Here is a 23,905-nt window from a genome sequence, read left to right on the forward strand (position 1 = left end):
ACTGCCAGGCAAGAAATACCAGGCCAGAAGGCATTCCTGACAGAATTCTTTCAGCACAGCGTTTATTCTCTTTTGTGATATTTCCTCTTAATAACAATAACAATATAATAAATATGTTACAGTTTTACAGTGCCTTGTACGCTGAGGGCTATAAAGTGCTTTACAAGTGTTGGCTCTGATTCTTCCTAAATGTATACTGGTAAGCACACAGCGTGCAATCTGGGTCCCGATCTTGCACAGATTTATGCACACATTTAGCATCAAGCACGTGAACAGCCCCACTTAAGCTGTGGTGGGATTGTTTGTGCACTTAAACCTAGCAGCGAGGGCAAGTCTCTGCAGCTTTGTAATCACTCAGTCTTACAGAGCTCTAGTCATAAGAATTTTTTATTTTGTTTTCCTGTGACAGGTCAAATCTCTGAAGAAGAATACAACAGTGAGAAAGGATTCACAGATGCTTCCCTCGGTGTTACAGCTTTCCTCCCTGGATCTCTTGTGGAGTCTTCCACAGACACTAAAGCTGTTGTGCTCTGCACAGCGCTCATCCCTGTCAGTACAACCATGGAAACGACACCCAGCCTACGAAAAAAGAAGGTACTTCTAATGTCCCCTAGGGTGTCCTCTTTGTGAACGCACCTCAAAACAAGTGTGAGTTATCTGTGGGTTTTGTGAGGACGATTTTCATTTAATTTTCTTTTAATTCTTCTGTTCCCTGTTTCATATCACCTTCTGAAACAGGCAGTTTTTACTGTTGCTACCCTTCTGGAATGCACTGTGCTGTGAAATAGCAAGCTGTACTTTCATCTGCATTACGCTTTGTGAAATAAAGTCAGCAGCTGCATCATCTCCATTAGTGGTGATGATGTGAGTGTGAGACATGGCTCTTCCTCCCCAGATCCTGGGTGGAGACTGTGAAGCCATCTCTTAGCAGAGCTAGCTTTTAACTCCTCAACTAAATCTTTTTGTTACTGAGAGAGAATAGATTTGGAACCAAACTATGACATTTTTATAGACTTTCTGTAGAAGACAACCACCCCTTAGGTTAATGTATTATTTTTTGAAAAGTTCATTTTAGTCCTTTACCCATCAAATGCCTCAATAGCTAAGTAACACCTACCACAGATGAAACAGGTTGTCTTTAGTATTTCCTCCTTTTTCTGCTTCTCACTCCTGAGATCCGCAAATGTATCAATGATGACTCCAAAGATTAGGTTTAGAACAATAATTATGACAATAAAGTAAAACAGAAGATCATAAACAACTCGCGCAGCAAACAAGGGCTCCTGAAACAATAATAAGGTTGCAATAAGACATAAAAATAGCACATCTCTGAAATATTAAACATTTTCACATTAGCTCAAGCAAAGCTATACATCTTTCTTTTCATACACCAAATTCTGCTAGCCTTACATAAATAGAGAGGGACTGCCTATGTGACTCAGCAAAGAAAATTTGGCTTCATGTACTCATTGCTTTGGGACTCCTGTTGTCCTTTATGGTGTCTCACACAGCACGAAGAAGAGACTAGCGTGTGTACTAGATGCAGTATAGATGCATTTGCATCGTGCTCGATTGAAGATAATTACCTTGCCAGCACAGAAAGAGGGAGATGCAGCTTCTAGTACCCACTGAGAGCAATGATAGCTGCTCTGAGTACCGCCTCATGGTACGCAGGGAAATGCTTACAGCATGTCTCTGTGGAATACTCCAGACTGATGCCACGTCTGCATGCTGAACAACTGGAAACCCGGGGAGCACGCTTGCACGATGTCAAGGCCAGGCTACCACACTCTGTGCCCAAGCAGGGCACATTAATGGTTTTAGCAGAGTGCTGATGCCGTCACACGGTTGTACGCTGGCTCTGGGCCAGCAGACCAGACTCGTGTCTTTCCGGAACACAACCTGCACATGCACACCCCCATGAAGTGCTCATATTCCCCATTTCATCATGCTCTTGTTTTTACATCATAACTACTTCCCTTCTTGCAAAGGCTGGACTGAACTACCACTGACACATCTAAAAATAGTGAAGTTGTTCTGTGGCAAACAGAAGACACTCAGTGTAAGAAGGAGGAACAGGAAACCCAAGTCCTTTTCTTTATCATGACACTGAATTGGAAGTCACTGATTTTCCCAGTTTTCCACACATTAATTGGGATAATAGTGCTACCCTTTGTAAAGCACTTCCATATTAGCATAACATAGGTAGAATTAAATAAATGCTAAATGGCAAGGGTCATTTTCAAAGTCTGTGTTTACAGACTTCAGGGGGATGGACTGTGGTTACTGAAAACCCTCTCAATCTATGAGACATGACTAAATTCCTACTACCAGCACAAGGAGCTCTTCTATCCAGATCTCAGTTATTTTTCGCTGGACTCTTGCAAACTCTACTGAGATCCTATTTATGTATTTAATCCTTGTGTTATGTATGGTGTGTGCCACCAAGCAAAGTGCTGCTAGATTATCTTTATTTATGAAGTCCCTTTTGAACTTCAATAAAAATGCATATAACCACCCAAATATTATGAGTACTCATTAAATGAGCTGAATTTTGGAGGAAATTTCTGGAAGAGCACATATACCACGATATATGAAATTCTGTTTTGACTTCAATGCTAGTTGAGTACAGCCAAACAATAGGACCTCTTCCTGGGCATATGCCATGCTGAATTTCAGCTAAAAATACACCTTACGTGCTACAATGGAGAGTCTTGACATACGCTCATCAATCAAGCCCTTTAAAAATTTGCATTTGTAATTCCTAATGTTATAGAAAAGTGATACAATCCAGTAACACTTCTTAGCAGCCTTTGGAAGTTTACGATACCCTCCAGTTTTCCAGAAGGGGTAAACAACTACCCAGAGTTCCTTTCTTCAGCTGTCTTCATCACACCAAGCTTTGCTCTTCCCATTAAATATTCCATCTGGGATGTAAAAATTACATGGATAAATCAACTGAGCAGACTACATACGAATAGCGTCTATAACCTCCAAAAACTGACTTTGGCATTCATGAGAAGCACAGAGAGTAATGCATTTCCTCAGCCAGAACACTTACATCTTTGGAAGGCTTTCTGAGCACGTCTCCCACACCACCACCATTTCGCAGGCCTTGGTTTAATACAGTCACAATGCACATGAGCAGAGTGTCACAGGTCCTTTCTATTCCATCCTCCTCCTCTTCACCTGCAAACAAGAGAGCAGCAGCTTTAGGAACCACAGCATCAAACAATCACTTATCGAACAAAGCCGCAATCCTGTATTAGAGAGAGCAACTGCAATACACATCTGCCTTTCACATTCTTCAGCTAGAATTTCCCTGATCGTCCCTATCGATTTGCACATCACTGCTGGTGACATGCTTGGGCACATCAGGCATACTTAGCCTGAAGAGAGACAGAGATAAGCCCAAGCAGTTCTCCTGCCAGTAACTCTGTTAATGACCCAGAGCTGCCACCTCTATTCAGGGGAGCACCCCTTTTCCTTGCAAGCTCTCCCACTGGTTTCAGCATGACTGCTTTTTCAGTGAGCCTCCTACGTGCACAGCTGACACATACAGGAGAAGCAATATAAACACAGAATTAGAAGCACATTCGTAAAAGGATTGTCTTCCTGTGAAATCATTCCTCTACCTACTCATGTACAAGCCAAGTCATGTTAGTGTTTCAAATCATTAAGGGGGGGCTGGCTTTTATACGACTAAATCTGTCCATGATCTTTCTAATAGCACACATGCCCAAGTGCAGGTCTGATATACATTAAATGAAAGACTCTCCCTGACCTCAGCTTGAAAACTTGGATTCTATTCTTATCGCTGCTGCGCGGTTTTGGCCGAGCCACAGAGGGTACTATTGTGCAGGAGATATTTGAACGTGCAGAGGAGCTGGGCTAGAACACCAGTCCCTGGGGGAACTTTGTCCACCCCGGCCAGAATTCCTCCCACCATGCGCTCACCCCCATGCTGTGGCTGCAGCAACAGCCTCCTTTTGAAGAGCCCTGCTTGAGTTGTTCCCTGCGTCCTGCTGGCTTGCATGGAAGGGTCAGGACTGTAGCTGCCGTTTCTCCTGACTTCCTTTTTCTTTTGGAACACATTTAAGTGATGAAGGCAGAGATTCTCACTTGGTTTGCTTCACGTGCTTATTGTAACGTAGTTTCATAAATAACAAAATCCTGCTGCGATAGTATTTAACAGCCCCAAACCGCCACATCTGGGGGACTGAGATAGACGTTGATAAATTGAATTGACTGAAAGCGCTCACATTACAGACAAGCAATTTGGATTTAAAACATGGGTTCCCAAATTGTGGTGTATGCATCACGACTGGTATTTGCAGAATAGAGCTGGTATCTGCTGCCTTTGCCACCACTGCTTTTGCTAGGCAAGCAAATTAAATGAGAAAGAATGCCTGATTTAAGGACCTTTAAATAAAAAGAAAAGCAAAAGCAGACATCAGGATAGACTTCCCTGATAAACTATACAGTCATTACAGACACTACTGCCACTAATAACTCCAGATTTTTTTTTTAATGCTTAAATATTGAAACTGAAAGGATTGAAACAATAAAGTCTTTTTTTTTTTCTCTGCCACATCTGTACATTTTTAGTAGCTGTCATACCAATTGATCTCCTCTGCTTTTGTACCCTGCCTTTTATTTCCTCACCCAAACACTACTCCATTTCTTTTTTGAGCTAATATCTGTGCTTGAGAAGATCATCATCCACAAGATAAATGAAAGATCTTTATACAAGCCACAGGTTCTATTTCCTTTAGGTAACTGCAGAACAAGATTTTCACTGCTCAGACGACCAGGATCAGGTACTGGAAGCAGCAGATGGTCAGATTTTGGTGAACAGTGAGGATAAACCAGAGCTGTGGATGGGCAGCTGCAACACCAGAGAGAGTTATGTGCTAGAAAACTTAACTCACAACTCTCCATGTCCACCAAGACGCAAGCTCAGAGCAAGCCCAGACGCAAGATACCACTCATCAGCTGACTGGCACATCTTGCAACACAGAGAATCAGCATCCCACACTGCACCCAGAAAGAAGAGCAAGCTCAGGTTGCTCTTTGCCAGAGAATCAGCCAGCAGGCAGCCTGAAGTTGGCAGAAACCTCCTGTGCCATAATGTATACTGTGTGGAGTGCATAGACATCTCTGTGTTTACTCCCACTCCCAGATGCAGACAGATAAGAGCAGGAGCTTTTCAGTCTGGGAGCTGGATAACCTTACGGGCACACGTTCTGCCCCAGCTGGTTTGCCCCGGCACTCAGCGGCACTCACAGTCTGGACTCAGCGCCTGTCGACACAGACTATGCCCACACTAAAAAAAGGGGTGGATGTGTAGAGTGAAATGTTGCTAAGGTCCCAATGCCAACACTAACTGAGGTTCAGGGGGTTTTCACTTGCAACCAGCTCCAACCTGGTGAGTGGCCCATTAGTGGCTAGACTGCATTGTGTAGACGGGCTTCTGAATCAGTTTAATTCAAAGGTAATGCAGGTTAAGCTCTAAGACCACCCCACAATGTTAATCACAGGGCAGTAAGTGGGATAATAGGAAGATTTACTTCGAAAATCTTCATCTGATGGCCCACAGCTACCTGGCTTCTTGGCCTGATCTCCAACACAAGCACCAGCAGGAGAGACACACGTGTGTCTGCACGGATCCAGCTGAACTTGCAGACAGCCGTACCAGGCTAGGGAGTGGAATCAGTCTTTAAAAACGTGCCCTTTTACAAACATATATGTTTCTCTTTCTAGCACAGTGTCTTCAGGGGCTATACAGCACAAAGAGCCAGGTACTGTATGTAGGATGTGAAGATTCTTTAGGTGATTAAGCACTTTACCAGGCAAAGACTTAAGTGATACGGAAATGACTTTGGAGTGAAGAGTAGGAGACCCTGAGGGAGATGAGACAAAATATTTTTATGCTGGCAGCTCAGCGCAGCAGTGAGGAAGCAGGCTGCAGACAGGAGATGATGCTCCCTGAGCAGAGCAGACTGGCTCCTGGTCAATTCCCTCACCAGCACAAGCAGTGACTGAGCACACGCTCAACCACTGAAACTCAAGGAAGAAGCAGAGTCTCATCAGAACAAATGATTAGCAGTGATCTGTTCCAAAAAGCAATGTATTTATGTCTCCACTCTGGACCTGAGATGCCATGGGGAACATTTAATGTTTTCTACAGACAGCTGTGGACTTCTTCATGCTGCTACAACATGAATCCCACCAAATCTCACGTCTTTGCATTCCACCACGCTCACACCTTTACCAGATGAGAGATCTGTCCCAGGAGAAGAGAGAAGGTAGAGCACTATTTTTCGACAGGTGATTCACTGGCTAAGATGAGCAAAACTGTTCTTGCTGAATGTTGTTTTTCTAATGTTACCAGATAAATAGAACTTCTCCAAAATTAAGTGACAGTGCAGTTAGACATTTTGCATAGCCCGCTTTCATTCCTGTTTAATTTTAAAGAAACATTCTTCAAACAATAAGAAACATGAGATTTTTACCATTTAAAGAGCTTGGCAAAAGCCACACTGCATCTCTTTTGCCTGACTGATTACTCTGAATACAGCAGCTTTGCCAATAGCCCTTAGACTGTTTTCTCTATCTAGACAGACAGCTTTCTGTGTTGTTTACGAGGCCTGCTTACACACCAGCTGGGGAGAAAAAGCCTACTTTTATAGCCCTCTCCCTGAAACCCTTGATTCTAAAAACTCAAAGATTAGTAGTGGAAGAATAAAGCATGTGAAACAGTGTTATATTGGAACACAGGATAGGAAGGCACCACTTACGTCCTCAGTTTCCACCCCTAGCAATCACAGCTAACAGTGGCAGTAAATATTTGAAGCCTGGCAGGGGTGTCAAACTCATTTTCACCGGTGGCTGCATCAGCCTCATGGTTGCCTTTAAAGGGCCGACTGTAATTTTAGGACTGTATAAATGTAACTACTCCTACCTGGTTTGATACCCCTGCTATAGACCATCCACACACACTGCAGAGGCCACAACACACTAAACCAAACTTAACATCTGTAGTGAAAGAGCAGCAACAACTGGCCTGTGCCACAGGAAGAGAGTAAGAGAGATGGAGTAGCACCACCATCAAAGGTTCCCCGTTCAGCAGTGCATTTGGGCAACAAAACTCCCAAGTGACCCTGTAGTCTCAAACTACAGAAGAGGGAAAAGCACTATCAGCTTGATATAGGAAAAATTCCTTCCTAACCCTATATGTGGTAACTGGTATCTGGTAACTAGTCCAACAGGATACACTAGTCTGGCCTTTCACGTTAACTGAGCATATTTAAAGTTGACAAGGTCCTTCTGACATACAGATCAGATTCAGATATCAAAGTAAAACCAGGTGGACTCATCTGCTGAACCAGAGCAATTGAGCTTTTCACATGTCACAAGCACGAACCCACACAACTTACCTATCACAAGCAAGTCTTGTAACAGTTTGCATTTCCTTGCATTTGTCACAAACTAAGAATGCACAGACGGACTGCTGCCTGTGCTTAGCTGAGCCATTGTTAAGACACAATAACCTGATCCTGAATCTGGGCTCTTAGGTCCTCTGGCTACACTACCACCTTGGCCTAGATGCATGTAAGAAGTATACACAAAAGCTTGCTGATACATGCTACACTGTTAAGATCAACTTATGTGGCCCTAAACAGATCTAATAGTGGCTCAGTGCATGCAGGTGAGGATGCTGCAGAGAAGCAGCAAGCTTTTTCTCTATGTAAAGCCAGCTGGAAAGAAGTGACCTGTATGTTCAAGCATAATGATTCAGCAAGCTCTTTTAATAACCAAATTAATGCCAGTGAAATTGGAAATCAGGTGTGGGAAGCACTCACATTAAAGGCAGGTTGCCAACTAAGCTACTTCCTTGTGGAAGCTGAGCACTTCCAACTTAAAACAACAATCATAACACTAGCAAAAGTCTCCACAACAATAACAAACACACAAATCCTTCAATTCTAATTGATCATCAGTTTGGGGGAACTTTTTTACTAACCTGAGTTAATAACTGGGATGCTTGTGGAACAGTTCTCTTTTGCACAGGCTCCCATCATCGATGTAAGGGTTGTAGTGGGGACTTCACCAATACCTGTGGAAAAAGCAGGATATTGACAAAATGACAGATACTGCACTGATACAAAGTTTTAAATCATTATTTTCTAGAAATGAATAACTGATTTGAAAAGTTGAGAAGAAAAAGCAGAACAAATTGTACTACTGATTCCTCCTTCCTCAAACAGTCTGCCTCAGCGGCTCAAAGCAATCGCAAGGAACAAACCCACAGTTTTATATTTACTGTATATCACAGCTATTCCCATTTCATCTCCTGAAATTAATGAATCTACATCAAATGCTGCTACTTCTGGTTAGAACAAAATATATTCAAAGCAAGAAACAACTGTCAGATATGAAAATAATGTCAGTTTTAAAACCATTAGATAAATTATTCACAAAAGCTGACAAGAAGGACACCCAGCTGATGTTCATTTATCCTGACTGTAGAATATTTAAGAGTTTTCAAGGGTTATAACGCAGTTTGGTACTCATTTGTAAATATGTATGGGTTTGTGTAAAACACTAATTTAACATTCCCAAAGTGGGTAAATGTGTACATCAGCTTGATATTATCAAACCAATTTTACCTTGTGCATCTTGAACAATTTTCTGCATTTCAAACCAGAGATGCAAAAAGGTTTAAGGAGAAAAAAATGAAGGCAAAATCATACAACCAAAGTAACAGCCTAAAACAATCTGTGTAACACAGAAAACGTCCGCTCCGACTTTCTCTTTGTGCTACTTGAGAAAGAAAAAATTTAAAGCGCTTGTCTTGGGATGCATAAAGCTCCACCAGTATATCGTCAGCATATTTTCTTGATGAGTTTTTGATCAGGAATGGCAACGTATAAAGCCAGCAAGAATATATTCACACCACAAAAATCTGCCAAGAACCCAAGAGAAGAAACACAAATACACAAGAACTACTTGCACCGGATCAGACCAGCACTGCGTGTAGCCTTACAAATGGTAAGTTCTGTCCCAAAAATGAATGGTAAGTCAAATATAAGCCCACTTAGCTTTTTTGAGATTATCAGTGGCAAAAAAAGCAAGGTGTGTTAAAGAAATCTGTTGGGTTCCTTTTTTCCTTATGGTATCCCAACAGCTACATGAGTGCACCATGCCCATGAGTCTTGAATGAGCTTTGACTTGTCTCTGTGCTTTAGGGCCTGAAATAAAAACTTTAGGAAAAGGCTGGCAAATGCTGAGGGGACACAGTCCGGGGTGGATCCCACCAGTTTTTCCGTGCTTGCATACAGGTCTGAACTGCTCAGTATTTGGGAATATTGTGGCTCTGTGAATTTAACCAGAAGCTGCTCTCACATATTTCTATGCAGACAATTACTTCCCTGCCCACGCTCCCAGCCAGGCTCATTGGCAACATACAAAGATCTCAACAGAGCAGACCCGCCTTTTTTCTAGCAAAGCAAGTTTGTAACTCTCTACCCATATCGGTAAAATCTCTCATTCCAGAAAGCTGAAATCCTGGCCTTTTAAAAACTGGTTAAAAACATCCCACTGATTTTACTGAAGCCAAGATTATACACTAATGGTGACAATTGTGAAATTCACACTGAATTTAAAAGATGCTGCAGGAATTCTCCTATCACCAGAAGTGTGGATTCTGTAATAAATGTCTGCTGGATGATGCTTAAAAAGTAATCAAATGAATACATCTACTGAACATGTTAAGATCATAAGCCTCATGCAGTACACAGAAAATACTATGAGCTGCTTTTAAGGTGGGATGAGAAGCAAGAGAATCCACTTTGATTTGCTCTTCCAAATACTTAAGAAATGCAGATTTTTTTTTCATATTAGCACAAGTTCAAAACCAAAACATAGTAAATAAAATAAGAGTGTTAGATTTTAGCATTTTAACAGATAAGCCTAGTCTAAAACAACCCTATACACATTAAATTTTACCTAGAAAGTAGTTGAGTCCTAAGATATATGGGGTTAGTTCTGCTCTCACAGATACAAATTAAAAAATTTAATTTCCTTAGACAAAAATTAGGTTAGGCAGACATAAAATGTATATGTTGGGAGCAAATTTTAATATAAAAAAACAATACCTGCACCAGGGGTCCTGATTTTCAACCTGTCAACCTCCATGATGAAGTCATCTTTCAAGAAGAGGAACCCAATGATGGAGAAGAGATAAACTAGGATGAGCGCTAGCACTGCAGTGAGGATAATGGAACGACCATTCCGGGTGACACTTTTTATCACATTTAGCAACGTCTCTTCTCTGTACACCAGATCAAACAGCTGGGAAAAGCACAGAGTAGAGGAAAAATGAATACAAATGAGGCAATATATAGATGTTTCATAGGAAAAGAATCTGAACTACTGAAACGTACATATAGCCACGTTCTAAATTCTTAGCTTCATAAATACACAATTCACATTGATTTCAGTGGGAGCTAGGCATGCTCATAGAAGAAATTTAGCACAGAACTTTAAATTTTAAGACAGATTATAGCAAAATCCAAACCTACAAGGTTTACATTATATATGAGCCTTATCCAGCCCTGGGTAATGGTTACTAGCAAGATCCATTGCTTCCTCATGTTCAAAACCAGATGAAATTAAAATTAAAACCCAGTGTCTTCATACTACGGATCTACATCTCCAATTTGATTTTTCATGTTATATCCCATCTGATAAGCATGCATGGGTTGCAACTCAAAAATGCACTCATGCATGTAATTACATGTCTGTAAACTGTTTCTTTGAGCTTATGGCATCATTTTAGTGTCACTCACAAGTACAAGGATTAAGGCCATGTCTTTTTAGGACAAAGTTAAATTCACTGCACTGTTTCTATTCTTCTTCACCCTGCACTATATGTTTTCTTGGTATTTAAAGAAAAATTTACATTAAGATATTATTACTTGAAATGTCAAATGCCTAAAACAGCAATTAAACATGATAAGAGCTTTTCAAAAAACGATAGCTTTTTTTCTCTTACAATTCTATTTACGTTCTATAGTGTTTTGGACCTTATCTATAATGTATGTATTTCCACTTCAAAACACACAGATTACAGATATAAAGTGACACACTATGATTTATCAAAATGGTCCATAGAAGAAGGTATTAGTTACAATTCACAAGATCTGAAATCCACAGCCTTGTGAAAGAATTAATAAAAAAGGAAGGAAGAGGAAAGGCTTATCATCCATTCCATACAAGAGAAAGCTTAAAATTAGGAACAAGCATTAGAGTTTAGAACATTTCCACTAAAAAGTGAACACCTGGCTGTAACCTGGGAATGTAGACAATCGTAACATCCAAGAATCATGGACATTTGTCAATAGGAGTCACTGAAAAAAGTAAGTACATAAAATGTTTATTAAACTACTTGGCACTTTGGAAAGTATTTTAAGGTATGGATCACTTTACTCATTCAAGGAGTAACAAACAGTTTGCTGTGCCTTTTTTAACCAAGAAAGTTACAGCCATTTGAAAAGGGTCCTGCAGCTACAACCACAAAATCTTCGCTCCTTTGAAAGCTGCCCAAACTTCAAAGCCAACTTTAGTCTCAAGATCTGGAAAACCTGACTCAACAGAGTAAGGACTGAATCCCTGAAAATTTTCATGTGCTTAACACACCTCTGTGAAATGCTGTCAATTCACCACTATTCACAGGAAGCTCAGAAAAAGACAACAGGAAAGTGAACCCGTGTAAATTACCACAATTTAGCCAGTCTCCCTACAAGTTTCACATGCTCCACTATAAAGCAAAAGGATTAGAAAACAGGAGGGGTGAAACACCTTTTACTGCTATTCAGCATGAACGAAACAGTTAGCTGAGTTTAGCATAATTTTGCATGATTCATTTTCATTGCACCTGTATCATATTATAAAAAGGCATTCCATCTGGGTAATGGCAACAAAAGAAAATGAAAGTGGGATACATTTAAAGTGATGAATCATTCTGCTACACCAGAGCCATGCCATCCCTATTTCCCAAGTTTTATATATATATATATATATATATATATATATATAAAATTTGTTGTTGTTGTTATTAGGGTTGCAAGATGAACTGAGGAGTGGGATCCTTTGGTGTAAGTATGATGAACACACCAGTGGACAACTCCTGTCCCAAAAGGATTGCGACTGACACTACTTATAGGAACAATGTACACAGAATATACGTATGCTGGGGAAGGGCAGGAGAAAGGAGTGGGCTGTATGATGATTGTCTGAAAAGAAATGAGCAAACTTTCAACTCTAAAACAGATAAAGTAGGTAACAGAAACAGGTTTTAATGAAAACAGCAGCTTCTAAGGGGCAGCAGCACAACAGCACGCTAAAAATACACTATTTGGCTTGATTGTCAGGAAGAAATTGACACCAGCTGCATGGGTAACGGTATTTTCTATTTTTGCAAAGTTTTCCCCTCCACAGAAGCACATACTTACCAGGAAACTATAGAAGAATTCGTGCACGCAGAGGCCCAGCATGCAGACCAGGACATATGCTACGTGATAGAGAAAAGCCATGTCCATGATGACCGCTCTGTAGCCACGGGTGAAAGTTCCACGGTTCCCAACAAAGCTCACCAGAAACACTATTTTGTTACAAAGCTGTGGGGGGCAGACAACAAAGGCTGGGTTTAGTCCACCAGAAAAATCCTGCTATTTATTGTTTGCATTGCTGCAGCATGCAAAAAGTCTAGACAGGTTGCTTTGACTAAATGATGAACTTCTCATAGCCAGAGCAAGATGAGAGAAACCCATCTCCCAGGGTACGCTGGGAACGAGCCCATGAGAGTAAGTGGAGTACATCACTCCTCTAACAGTGCCCTGTGCCTCATTACATTGTGAAGCTGAGTGGGTTGGTAGGGTGGGATTAATGTTACAAGGAATTAAAAAAACAACTGAGGAATGAATTCCTAACAGTTTTTTGAATTTACACCCAAGACCACGTCACAGCATCTGGGCATGCTACTATAAAGAGAACAATAGTAACACCACAGAAAGTGTGTGTGGGATGTGTAAGATCTATAATTTCCTTCAGATCATGTTTTTCTAGATAAAATCCTTACCAAAAAAACAAAACAAACCAAAACAAACTGGGGCCATTTTTGAAGTATAGCATTTAAGCAACAGCATCACATTCTCCATTGCTCCTGAGCTTTGCCTGCACAAGAACAGCCACGCAGAAGTAAATATGAAAGGGGCTAATCTCATCTGTTTGGTAGTCCAGGACAAGCAATGAGGACTCGACATGTTTTCTCTTTCAGAAATCTAAGATGGGCAAATGCTGCTTACTAGCCTTTACCTTTGACTATATGTCTGGGTAGGTTTAAGTACGTGAAATTTGCACAGAGCTGGTGGTGAATAGCCCAATACTTTGCTGCCCTGTGCTACGGTGAATTGGAGCTGTAACAGTCAGGCAGAAATCTAAACAGATTACTTGTGAGCATGACTGTATATCTTACCAAGCTCAGCAAACATGCAAACGTATTCATGTCTAAGTTAATGAGATCTGGAAAACAGCTGAATTTTTAATTTTGAAAACTTTTTTATTCTCAAAATCATATTTAAGCCCACAGAAACATCTCACAAATTTGTGTCAATTTTGCTGAGCATATTGGTAGAGAAAAACAGTCTTGTAACATGAGAAAAATCTAAATTTGATTCTGCTTATTCAGCAACATTTCTTTCAATTTCATACTGTTTTTATTTTTAAAATATTTGCATATGTACAAAACCAAAACAGCTCTTTTTCTTAGCTTCCCACTTTGCTGATACTGCTGTTTCAGGATGACTGGAAATGATCTATTTTTTTTAGCTTAACCAGTGAACCAGAAAAAGAAGTTATTTGTACAACTCTAATCAAGGGCTTTTTTTTAATAAGAGATCCTTAATATTTCTGCTTATGCTGAAAGGGAAATTCTGCTTGCTTTTTAAGTACTTACGTTAGCAGCACCAAGAAGTATCAAGGTAGGACCAAGCCCTATCGTGTATATAGACCTGAGAATAACGGACACCAAAAAGGGTCGAATACCAACAGGCTTGGAGATGAAAAACAGCATTGCTGTACAAAATGCCACTGCTATCCATAGGATGAGTGAAAACAACGGAGAGAGTGTACCTGCATAGAAGAGAAAGGGAGATTTGAGAAAGGCGTCTTTGGAGACTTCTTTTTTCACCAAGAAACAGATCCAAAAGATCAATTCGTTTGCCAGTATAGGTAACAAAAAGCATGATTCATGCATCACAACTACTGACCACAACTCGCCCTAATTGCAGCAAGAGCTACTATTATCATAGTATTGTTGATTTTTGCACAGGTAATAAATAAGAGCAACTAATGAAATTTCCATTAAAATCTGAGGAGTGCTCAGAGATGAATTGGTTTACCCTTCTCCCAGAGCAAGCTACTAATCAGCTCCCTTCTGCAGGGATCATTAGGGCTCCCCCAGTCTCATTCCGTAATTGCTCAGCTACAGCAACAGCCGCTCCTCGGGGCGGTGCAGCAAGTGGCACCGTGCTGCAGTGTCACGTTTTGATCCTCAAGAGCACCAAAAGCACCCTGGTTTTAGAAAACACCGCTTTCTTTCTTCTGAAGGGTGTTCAGCGGGAGCCTCCGCCTCAGCACAGGACCAAGGCACTTGCCACAGCAGGAGGCAGCCACGGGGACCCGGGCAGGAACAGGCAGCATCTGCATTGCCGAGAGCAGCTGAATAGCTGTGCCTTGGCTCCCAGGGAGGCGGCGGGTCCCGAGCCTCGCTGAGCTCCTGCGGGCATGGGAGCCTTCAGAGCCGGTCTCTTTGGTGCTCTGCAAGATGCTGGCTCCAGGCTCTCCCCGAGTTTGGAGCAATGCCCCTGTTCTCCCTCTCTCCTTTGCTTAAAGCCCTGGAAACACAACATGTTGCTGTGATATAAAAAGCACATTCAGATCTCAGGGCGCTGTCACACTTGTACACTGACTTCTATTGTTATCAGATGAACTGAGAGGTCAGTGACAGCGGAGAAGGGAATAGAAATTTAGCTAGACTCACAATAGAAATCATGCTATCTCTTTGGCAACAAATATACAGCCGAGCAGCATCATTTGGATTAGAAAACAATGAGATGAGGCCCTAGCCTCAACATTCAGACTGCACCCGAACTTTTCCAGAGTTCAAGAGTGTTTATATCCTTGGCAGGAGTTTCAAGGTCGGCTCTGTCAGATGGTTTCTTTGCCAACAAGATTTGGAAACTTTTAATGGATCCTAAAAACTTCCAAGCAGAGCTGGAAGGTGAGGCCAAAGCACTCAGTGTTTCTTTAACAAGTAATTTTTTTCTTCTAGCTTACTGCAGGTCCAAATATTTCCTGTTGCAAGACCCACACCAGTAATGTGTGCAGACATGCACACCAGTGGGAAGCAACACCATTTTGCTTATCTCATATGATGTAAGAACTGCAGAAATCTACTGAAATGCAGCATTCTTGGGGTTATTAGATCAGCCCAGGCACCTCAGACATCTGAGTATGGGGGTTTTACACAAGATAAAGGGGAAAAATGGGATAAAATCTCTGGCTATGAGATGAGGTTTTGGTGGAGGGGGAGCCTGTGAGAAAGGAGGCTGCCTTATGAAATTATTCTATGACCTGCTGATCGCATTTGGCCACACCTGTTGTTTATTAGTCAGGAATCACTTTCGCTTTTACAAGCAATAGGAACCGGAATCCTGCAACGCGCTGTCACTGAAATCACTGGATTACTGGGGCCACTTAAACTAATACTATACAAATCTGCAGTTCACAGTAAGCACTAATACTTACTGATTGCAGACCAGAGGATTTCTGTGAGTATAGATTAGCTAAAATTCAGTAGTTTAAAAGGCTTATTTTTAACTCTTTATTTCTCCTCTTATCCTGCATGCGCTCCAATGTGTGTGCACCCCGCGTGACCCTTCAGTTTACAAACCAGAAAGCACTAAGTACAAACACTTCCCTTTTACACGGCACAGCCCTGCAAACTTTGCTGCATGACCTGCAGAGACCACCCTGCAGGGCAAAAGGGCACCATGGTCTCCATGCCAATATACTTTAATCTGCTGCCTTTCTGCTCAGCCAGCCAACAGGAATGTCTGCTGGTGCCAGCACTGGTGTTTGTGAAAAGCACATGTATCTACTAGAAGCTGGGCTGGTGGAAGCAGTTCACGTGCCACCAGACAGAGGTGACTTTCAGTCACATTACTGGCTGGACCGGACATGAATCAAAGGCCCAGAGGTGAAAGGCTCTACTCCCATCACCAGTATTCTGAACTATTTAGTCTCCTTTATCCCAATTAAGCTTGTTTTGGATTCAAAGAGGCCTCCTGCTGGTCTGCTGCATTTATTTAATGAAATGTATTATCTGCCATATTTCCTGTGACGTGTCATGAAGCAGAGACAGAATCATAGGTTTTAAGTGTATTTTTACACAATGCATTTATTCTCTGCAACAGTTGTGTCCTTTTATCCCAATAAAAAGTAATAAAAAATCAACAAGCTAGTTTTCAAATAATTCTATTTGTCCTGGTTTTGTTAAAAACAAGTTTCTCTTTCAGTGAATTTTGCCTGTCAGCCAAAGCCTTCATATTAACTGCATTTTCCTGGAGAACCAGACACATGTTTTGGTAAACATAGCAACGGAAAGCAAACTTATTGATAAGCATGGATGGACATCTCGTGAGAGGGGCAATGAGAAACCGGTGACCAAGAAACTGACCAACTGTGTATAACATTCCATTCACATGAATACTTCATGTAAAAGTGGGAGATCACGAGGATCTCGTCCCTTTTGCCTTTGCTTTTTCCCTTCTGCTTATGGCCGACATTAGGAGAGGACCTTGCTAGTCGTCCCTGTGAACTGAGGCCTAGTGACAGACTGAATCCAGCTCCGGTTGGCTGCAGAGTCCAATCCAGGACTTTGGGTGCCGGCTCTGCAGTTGCTGAGACTTTCAAGATTGGTTTTGTATATTTTGTATTATTTTCTCTATTCTTATCAGTAGCATTAGTAAAACATTGTTAATTTTTCCAACTCTCTTCTCTCTGTCCTTCTTTTCCTCCCGATCACCTGTCCTGAGTGGGAAGGGGGGAGAGGGAGGGGCAAAAAGGGGGAAGTGTGGGGGGGGAGGGGGTTAACAATACATCTGCCAGGGTTTTATTGTCATCCCGCAATCTTAACCCTCGACACTATTCCATATGATTTTTAAGACTGCAAGTCATTCAAATTGGTCAGTTTTAAGGAATCTCTGTCCCTCTGCTGCTGGGAATCCTTCTTCAGCTCAGAAGCTGTAACTGAATGCACTCAGTAGTATACTGCAATATGGCAATATTAAAAAAAACCAAACAAACAACAGACGAATTAGCTCAGATCATCTAGATAATCTTCAGTTTAGCAGCTATGTTCTGTCCATTTTTCTTGACATTGCCTGGGCCATGTGACACACAGAAGATCAACTACCATGTTTCAGACAACATCTGGTACCTACTTAAAAGATACTGAATGGCTTCTTCAGATATGAGGATACCTGAAGATGCAGTTTTATGTAATGGTTAACTTCAAACCAAAAGCATCTAAATCTAAAAGGAATAATAAAATCAAATTCCACTTGCCTTCATCTCCATCATCTCCAAAGGGGTAGAACAGAGCAACTGCTAAATTGATGAATACAGCAAGGTTGAAGGAAATACTCCCCCAGAGAGAGATGTGTCTGGAGAACCAAAACAAGGGTGGATTATCTAGAAAGGGGAAGAGAGCAGCAATCAATGAAATGAAAGCAGGCAGGAACTTAATCACTAATGGCTGCAAGGGAATTAACAAATACAGATTAATGAAGAAAATATGCAGATCTTTAACTAAAACAGACAAATATTAAACACTGGTTTGCCATAAAACAGTGTCAAGCAGAGCTTTTAATCCAAAGATCCCCATACAGCTTATCAAATATTAGCCTCTGCTAATATTTTAGGACTGGATCTTTTGCGAAGGAGTCTTTTCTCCTGCCTCTGAAACTGTAGCCTCTGTGCATGGAGACACAAAATCAAGCGAACAAATAGATTTTAGCACTCCGCAGAGTATTCCAGATGACCCATTTGGACCAAGTACACAGATGACATTCAAAGAATGATGGAATAGGCAAGGTTTCAGAACTGCAGTATTCTCCAACCTCTGTCAAACCAGATACATCTTGATCTACTTTGGGGAGCAAGTGAAATTTGGTCTGACAGGGGTTTGTTTCTATGAAAGCTAACTATATCCTGCATGATCCTCAGACATCCAAGGTTGCCTGCTGACAAACAACTCTGAACTCCTGCTTAAAAGAACTCAAATGAAGCCAGGATCTCCATGTGTGAAGTACTGTACAAATACACAGAAATAGTCTATATCCCAAAGAACCTATAACCAACTTAAAATTACTAAAAAGGGAAATAGGGCAAAAATGGTTTAAGATCTTGTGTCCAGAGTCATATGAACAATTCATCAAAAAGGCTAGGAACAAGATCAGAGGGAATTAAAACCCAGGCAAGTAGTTCATATATTTGACTGCAATACAGTATGTTTAAACGAACATTTAAAACAAGATTCTATGTGCAATAGTGTGAAAAAGTCTCTACCTAGATATTCAAGCATGATGTATTCTTATTAATTAGATTTTAAGGTACTGAGAACCTCCTGCAAGTATGCAGAGCATATTCCTGACTTGTCTGCACCCAGCTAACTTTTTATGAACAGCAGACTCCTTCAGATGCATATGACTGTCTCAGGCTTGAGTCTAAAAAGACTTTAATTGTGATTAGGTAAACATCCAGATTTTATTGTGATAACCTTATGCTCTTAACTGCTGAGATTTAAGTATTTGGAGCCATTGCAAATGACATCTGTCAATTTAAGCAACACAGACTGCATGCTAACAGACACTTGGCTAAAGAACGAACTAAGCCTCAAACCTGTATTATCTCTTCAAATAAAAAAAACACACGGAGACTTGTGGGCCATTCTACTGATGAAAGGGATTGAGGAACTTCTGTTCTGAATAAAAATAAACCAATTTTCTTTGCTTACAGCATTAGGCAGGTCTGGTCTATGTAAGTGTAGAGCTGGGCTCTTTTATTTGTGTTTCTTAAGCAAAACATACAGATGTGATTTTGTTACTAGATTAATTTCTCTACAATACAGTGACTTTTATTCCCAAATAGATGGTGCAGACAGGGAGTTATTCTGGAATAATTTGTTTTTCAATATATATTCTGGTGAGTTTGTCAGAACAGACAAGTTCTTACAGTGCCACCAAGAAAAGCAGACCTGGACTGATAGGGTTCATGCTGAAGACTTCCTACTGCCTCTGAAAATTATACCCTGGGAATTGACATTTATAAAAACCACAACCAACACTCATGTTTCCATAATGTTAAGGATGCTACACTAAACCATATTGCTTTGACTATCCAAACTCCCTGCTGCTCTGACCATAGATCCTATTCTTCACTTCCTTCCTAATCAACTGCATAACGCTGCTGTGAGCAGCTGATGTGTGCCACCCCAACGGCATCTGCATTTCAGCAGTGAATGATTGCTCTCGTGTATCTGTACGTATATTTATATATCCATATATAATAGATACATTTCTTCTTTAACCCTCAAGGATACTAGATGCCTAGTAGATGCCTAATAAGCTTGCAGCCTTGATTCTCTGCTCCAAAAGCAAAGGGCACAGCTGACAGTGGCTGATCAGGCAGAAACTGCCTGTCCTTGGGATACGGGCGGCAGCAGCAGCCCCAGTCCTGGTGAGAGCCGGTGGCTGTAATGCCCACCAGTGAACTAAAGCAGCAACTCAGCCTTGGCTCCACTGCATCTCCTCTTCAGGTCCCTGCTTGGATCTCCCCACCATGATCTGCAGGGAGACCTTGTTGCCCCTTTCAGTAATAAAAAGGGGCCTATAAAAAATATGGGGACAGACTTTTTAGTGGGCCTGTTATGACAGGACAAGGGGTAATGGTTTTAAACTAAAGGTGGGGAGATTCAGGTTAGACATGAGGAAGAAATTTTTTACAATGAGGGTAGTGAAACCCTGGCCCAGGTTGCCCAGAGAGGTGGTAGATGCCCCATCCCTGGAGACATTCCAGGCCAGGCTGGACAGGGCTCTGAGCAACCTGATCTAGTTGAAGATGTCCCTGCTCCTCGCAGGGAGGTTGCACTAGATGAGCTTTGAAGGTCCCTTCCAAGCCAAACTATTCTATGATTCTATGATCTTGACCATGTCTGTCAGATCTGCAAGCACCTTCAGGTGGTACATATGCCTCTCCCTCTGCCACAGGCCATACACCAATATGGGGCTACAGACTGGGACACCGTACGGCCTATTCAAGCAAGGCTGATGTGAACTGGCAAAGGGGAATTGACTCCATGGGAGTCAGGCAGATTGAAAGCAGCTGAAGTTGTGGTGAGAGATGTTTTTAAGTGACTGACATTTACAAGTTTTTTAATGGTCTTTTAGGAATCTGCAAACCTCAAATATGTAGCTACATATGTTTTTGTTAAATATTAGGGACCTTGGCTTAATTAGGTGCAACTCCATTGAGTTTAGTGGAATTACACCCAGTTCATCCATCCCCCAGTTTAACTTTTGGAGTCCAAAACATCATCTTGAACACATTACTTAGATTACTAACTGCTCCATATTATGTCTCTTCTATGGTAGCGTGCAAGTGTCTCGGCTGACCTACGCTCTCAAGCCCTGAGCAGTTTTGCATGTTTCAGTACCGAAGCGAACAGAGAAAAGTGTATTATTAAAATGAAAAAAAGAAAAATTGAAGGCTTAAAAGCAGGGTTTTAGCACAATTAAGCTATTTTTTGAAACTGCAATACTTACTCCTAATTTTCTTTTGCCATTTCATCTCGTTGTACAGATCCTCTGTCTGTTGGAAAAAATCATTGACTTTGCTCCCTTGTTCATCTCTCTCTGTTGTATTGAATACCCGACTTTTGGATTCACGAGTGAGGAATTCACAAATATTTGGGACAGGGAAGACTATTTGTTCCATTGTTCTATCATGGCGAACAATCTATAAATAAAATACACATTTTTATCAGCATCAGTGACTTCCCAACAATTTTGTAATATATTTTATTGTTCACAGCTCCCTTTTTATTTATAAATTAATGCATAAATGATTTGAACATTGCAAAGAAGCTGAACCAATCAATCCTAAAACAAAGTAAAATTGCTTTTCTATCCTCAAAAACCTGCCCTATATTGCCAAATATATGTCTCCAGCAAAACCTAGGTCCCAACTTCCTCCAAATAAAAAAAAATGTTCTAATTCAGAATGGTTCAATTTTGCAACAAATTCAAACAAATCTCTCTCAGTAAACAGTGCAGAAGTTCAGGGGCTTTCTACGTGGATTACATAATTATTTTCTTATGTTGAGTCTATTTCTAAGATGAGATAAATTCTGAAGGTGAACATGCAAAAATAGCACCTTGTTACTCAGACAGCACCCATATCTTGTCAGTCTCTTATCTGCATGCTTGGCAAAAAACCCAAGGTTTTGCATTGTTTGTATTTCAGGGCCTAGTGAGTTATCATCGAGCGAAGTAGACTTTATTCCATCTCACTACACTGTCATAAAAATTGCTTCCTCATTCCGATCATGGATTCTGCATAACTAACAATAGAGAAATGAGTAGAAAACTCATCTGGACTCTTAGTCCCATGTCTCTTAGCCATCAGTGAAAAGGAACCCAGTATTTAACTTTAAAATCAAACAAGTAAGTTACCCTGGTATAGGGGAGCTATATCTGAAATGCCAAACAGGGCTTATTTCAGTGAAGACCAGTGAACATTCATTTGATCTACCAGCAATGCTGGGTTGAGTTTCATTTTTCCAGTCACAGTCCTGTATTCAAGAAACCTTTTTTCTTTCTGTTAATTCATATTTATAATGTGAAAATACTAAAAAAAAAGGGCCACCTGTCTTAAGCCATTTTTAAGAGTTACATATAAAAGTACGTTTGTGTTAGAGATGAAGGATAATTATGCTTGTGTCTGCCCATTGGAATGTGCGCTACATGAAATTTGAACAGGCTATTTTGAAGTGTCCTAAATAAATAATTGTGTCTCAGGCCAGCAGCTGTACCATGGGACTATGTGACCAACAGTTAACCCAGTAGGGTGAGTGAAGGAAGCTGATGGCATCCCTTCAGTTCCATCAGGGACTCAAATGAAGAGGTAGGCTGCATGTGGTGCTCTGCAGAATGACATTTAAAAAGCCTGCCTGTGAACAGAGGCCTCCATATTTGCTGCCAAGGAACAGGCTTTGCAGCCATGAGGTTTTAGGAGATTCCAGAAACTACACCAGGAAGAAGCTACTGGACACATAAAAGCAGACCACAGTGCTTGTTTAATGCCTAAATTTATGGCCTACCCCAATAACTCAGCTGATAATTGCAAAGAGATACCTCAGCAGTACTCAAAGTACAACCAAGGTACCAATATATGTGAAGAGGACCATTGAGCTGCCCTCTGGACAACCACAGCCATGAGGTTTCCATCTCTATTGTGGTGGGATAACGTGACCAATACCAGGCGAAAAGGATGGTGGGAAACAGAGAAAGACATGGACATGGCCTGTCCTGATGGCAGTCAGGACAACACAGACCTGAGTACCTTGAATCAGACTTCCCCTACACATACAAGCTCAGGTCCAGTGTTGATGGAGCCTGGGAGCCCACTGAAGGTACAACTACTGGCTCAGGTTCAGGCTGGCCTGTGGTGCAACCATACTGTGCAGTTTGCATACTCAGCCAATTTTGGACTTGATACAGCATTTCCAAGAGAGAGACAGATGCCTCTTCTTCCTGCAGCCTCTTGCAGCACCTGCCTTTGCACCATAGGAATTCTCCTCCTTACAAAGTGACTAAGAATTAGAGACACTACAGTGCCTGACTCCTATCTGGATGCCTGTAATCCCATGAAATCTGTGAGAACCCAGGATCTGATATGAGTTAAGAACCTAAATACCTCTGTGGATCTTGATCTAAATCCAAATCCATGCAGGGGTAAAGTTTAAAACAGAGAACAGAACTGATGAACCAGGCCAAGCCTTGGTCTTTTAGACAAAAGGCATACAGAATGTCTACACCACTCCAAAACCTCTTTGTACTCCAGCCAAACTTTTAATTTGCTCAGTTAGCATCACTGGCTTTGAAACTCATGATTATTTTTTTGAGTGATGTACCATACAAGATTATTCTTGACTTCATGACACAGCTACTATCCACAGTCATTATTTCCCTAACAAAACATGTTTGGTAACACACAGGAAAGCTATTGTAAAATGATTATTTGGATCCACTTTCAATAGAGTTGCATTCCTTTTTCTCTCATAGCCAAAAGGATATTATTCAACCTTCTCCTCCTCATAAATAATCTACACCATTTGAATAAGCTTTGCTGTTCAGAAGCTTAAAAAGAGGTGATAAACCATGCACAAGATGCAAACTTGTCTCATATTCAATCTTCTAGCGAGCAATTCTTTACCTCTATCTGTGCTGTATGATTGGCGTAATACCTCAAGGCTTCATCTCCTTCATCTGGATCTGACCCTGGCTTCAGCATCTGTTGCAATGTTTTATTGTGACGAGCCAACTAGAGAAGGAAAAAAAAAAATCTGATTTATGTCTTGCTGCTATGTTTTCAGCTTTATCATCTCCACTTAACTAACACAAATCCTCCTCCCCCCCATCCCTATATACTTACATGCTCAACCCAGTGGGGCTCTTTCCACAGATAACAACAAAAATGTAATTACTTGAGAATAATA

At 41.1% G+C, this 23,905-nt stretch overlaps 1 protein-coding gene across 8 annotated transcripts in view; it reads right to left on the minus strand.

Annotated features, from left to right (window-relative positions):
- Nucleotides 1-23,905, minus strand: part of ITPR2 (inositol 1,4,5-trisphosphate receptor type 2) — a 268,651-nt gene that overhangs the window by 25,182 nt on the left and 219,564 nt on the right. For all 8 annotated transcript variants that reach the window (XM_065032515.1, XM_065032506.1, XM_065032510.1 and 5 more), the window contains 9 exons: nt 23,623-23,730; nt 20,952-21,144; nt 17,695-17,820; nt 14,021-14,196; nt 12,519-12,683; nt 10,161-10,356; nt 8,027-8,119; nt 3,062-3,189; nt 1,118-1,283 (listed from right to left, as the gene is read on the minus strand). In XM_065032515.1, coding sequence (XP_064888587.1) covers nt 1,118-1,283; nt 3,062-3,189; nt 8,027-8,119; nt 10,161-10,356; nt 12,519-12,683; nt 14,021-14,196; nt 17,695-17,820; nt 20,952-21,144; nt 23,623-23,730 — 1,351 coding nt within the window. The remainder of the gene's footprint in view (nt 1-1,117; nt 1,284-3,061; nt 3,190-8,026; nt 8,120-10,160; nt 10,357-12,518; nt 12,684-14,020; nt 14,197-17,694; nt 17,821-20,951; nt 21,145-23,622; nt 23,731-23,905) is intronic.

This window comes from Columba livia, chromosome 1 (genome assembly GCF_036013475.1).
Source record: "Columba livia isolate bColLiv1 breed racing homer chromosome 1, bColLiv1.pat.W.v2, whole genome shotgun sequence".
Lineage (NCBI taxonomy): Eukaryota > Metazoa > Chordata > Aves > Columbiformes > Columbidae > Columba > Columba livia.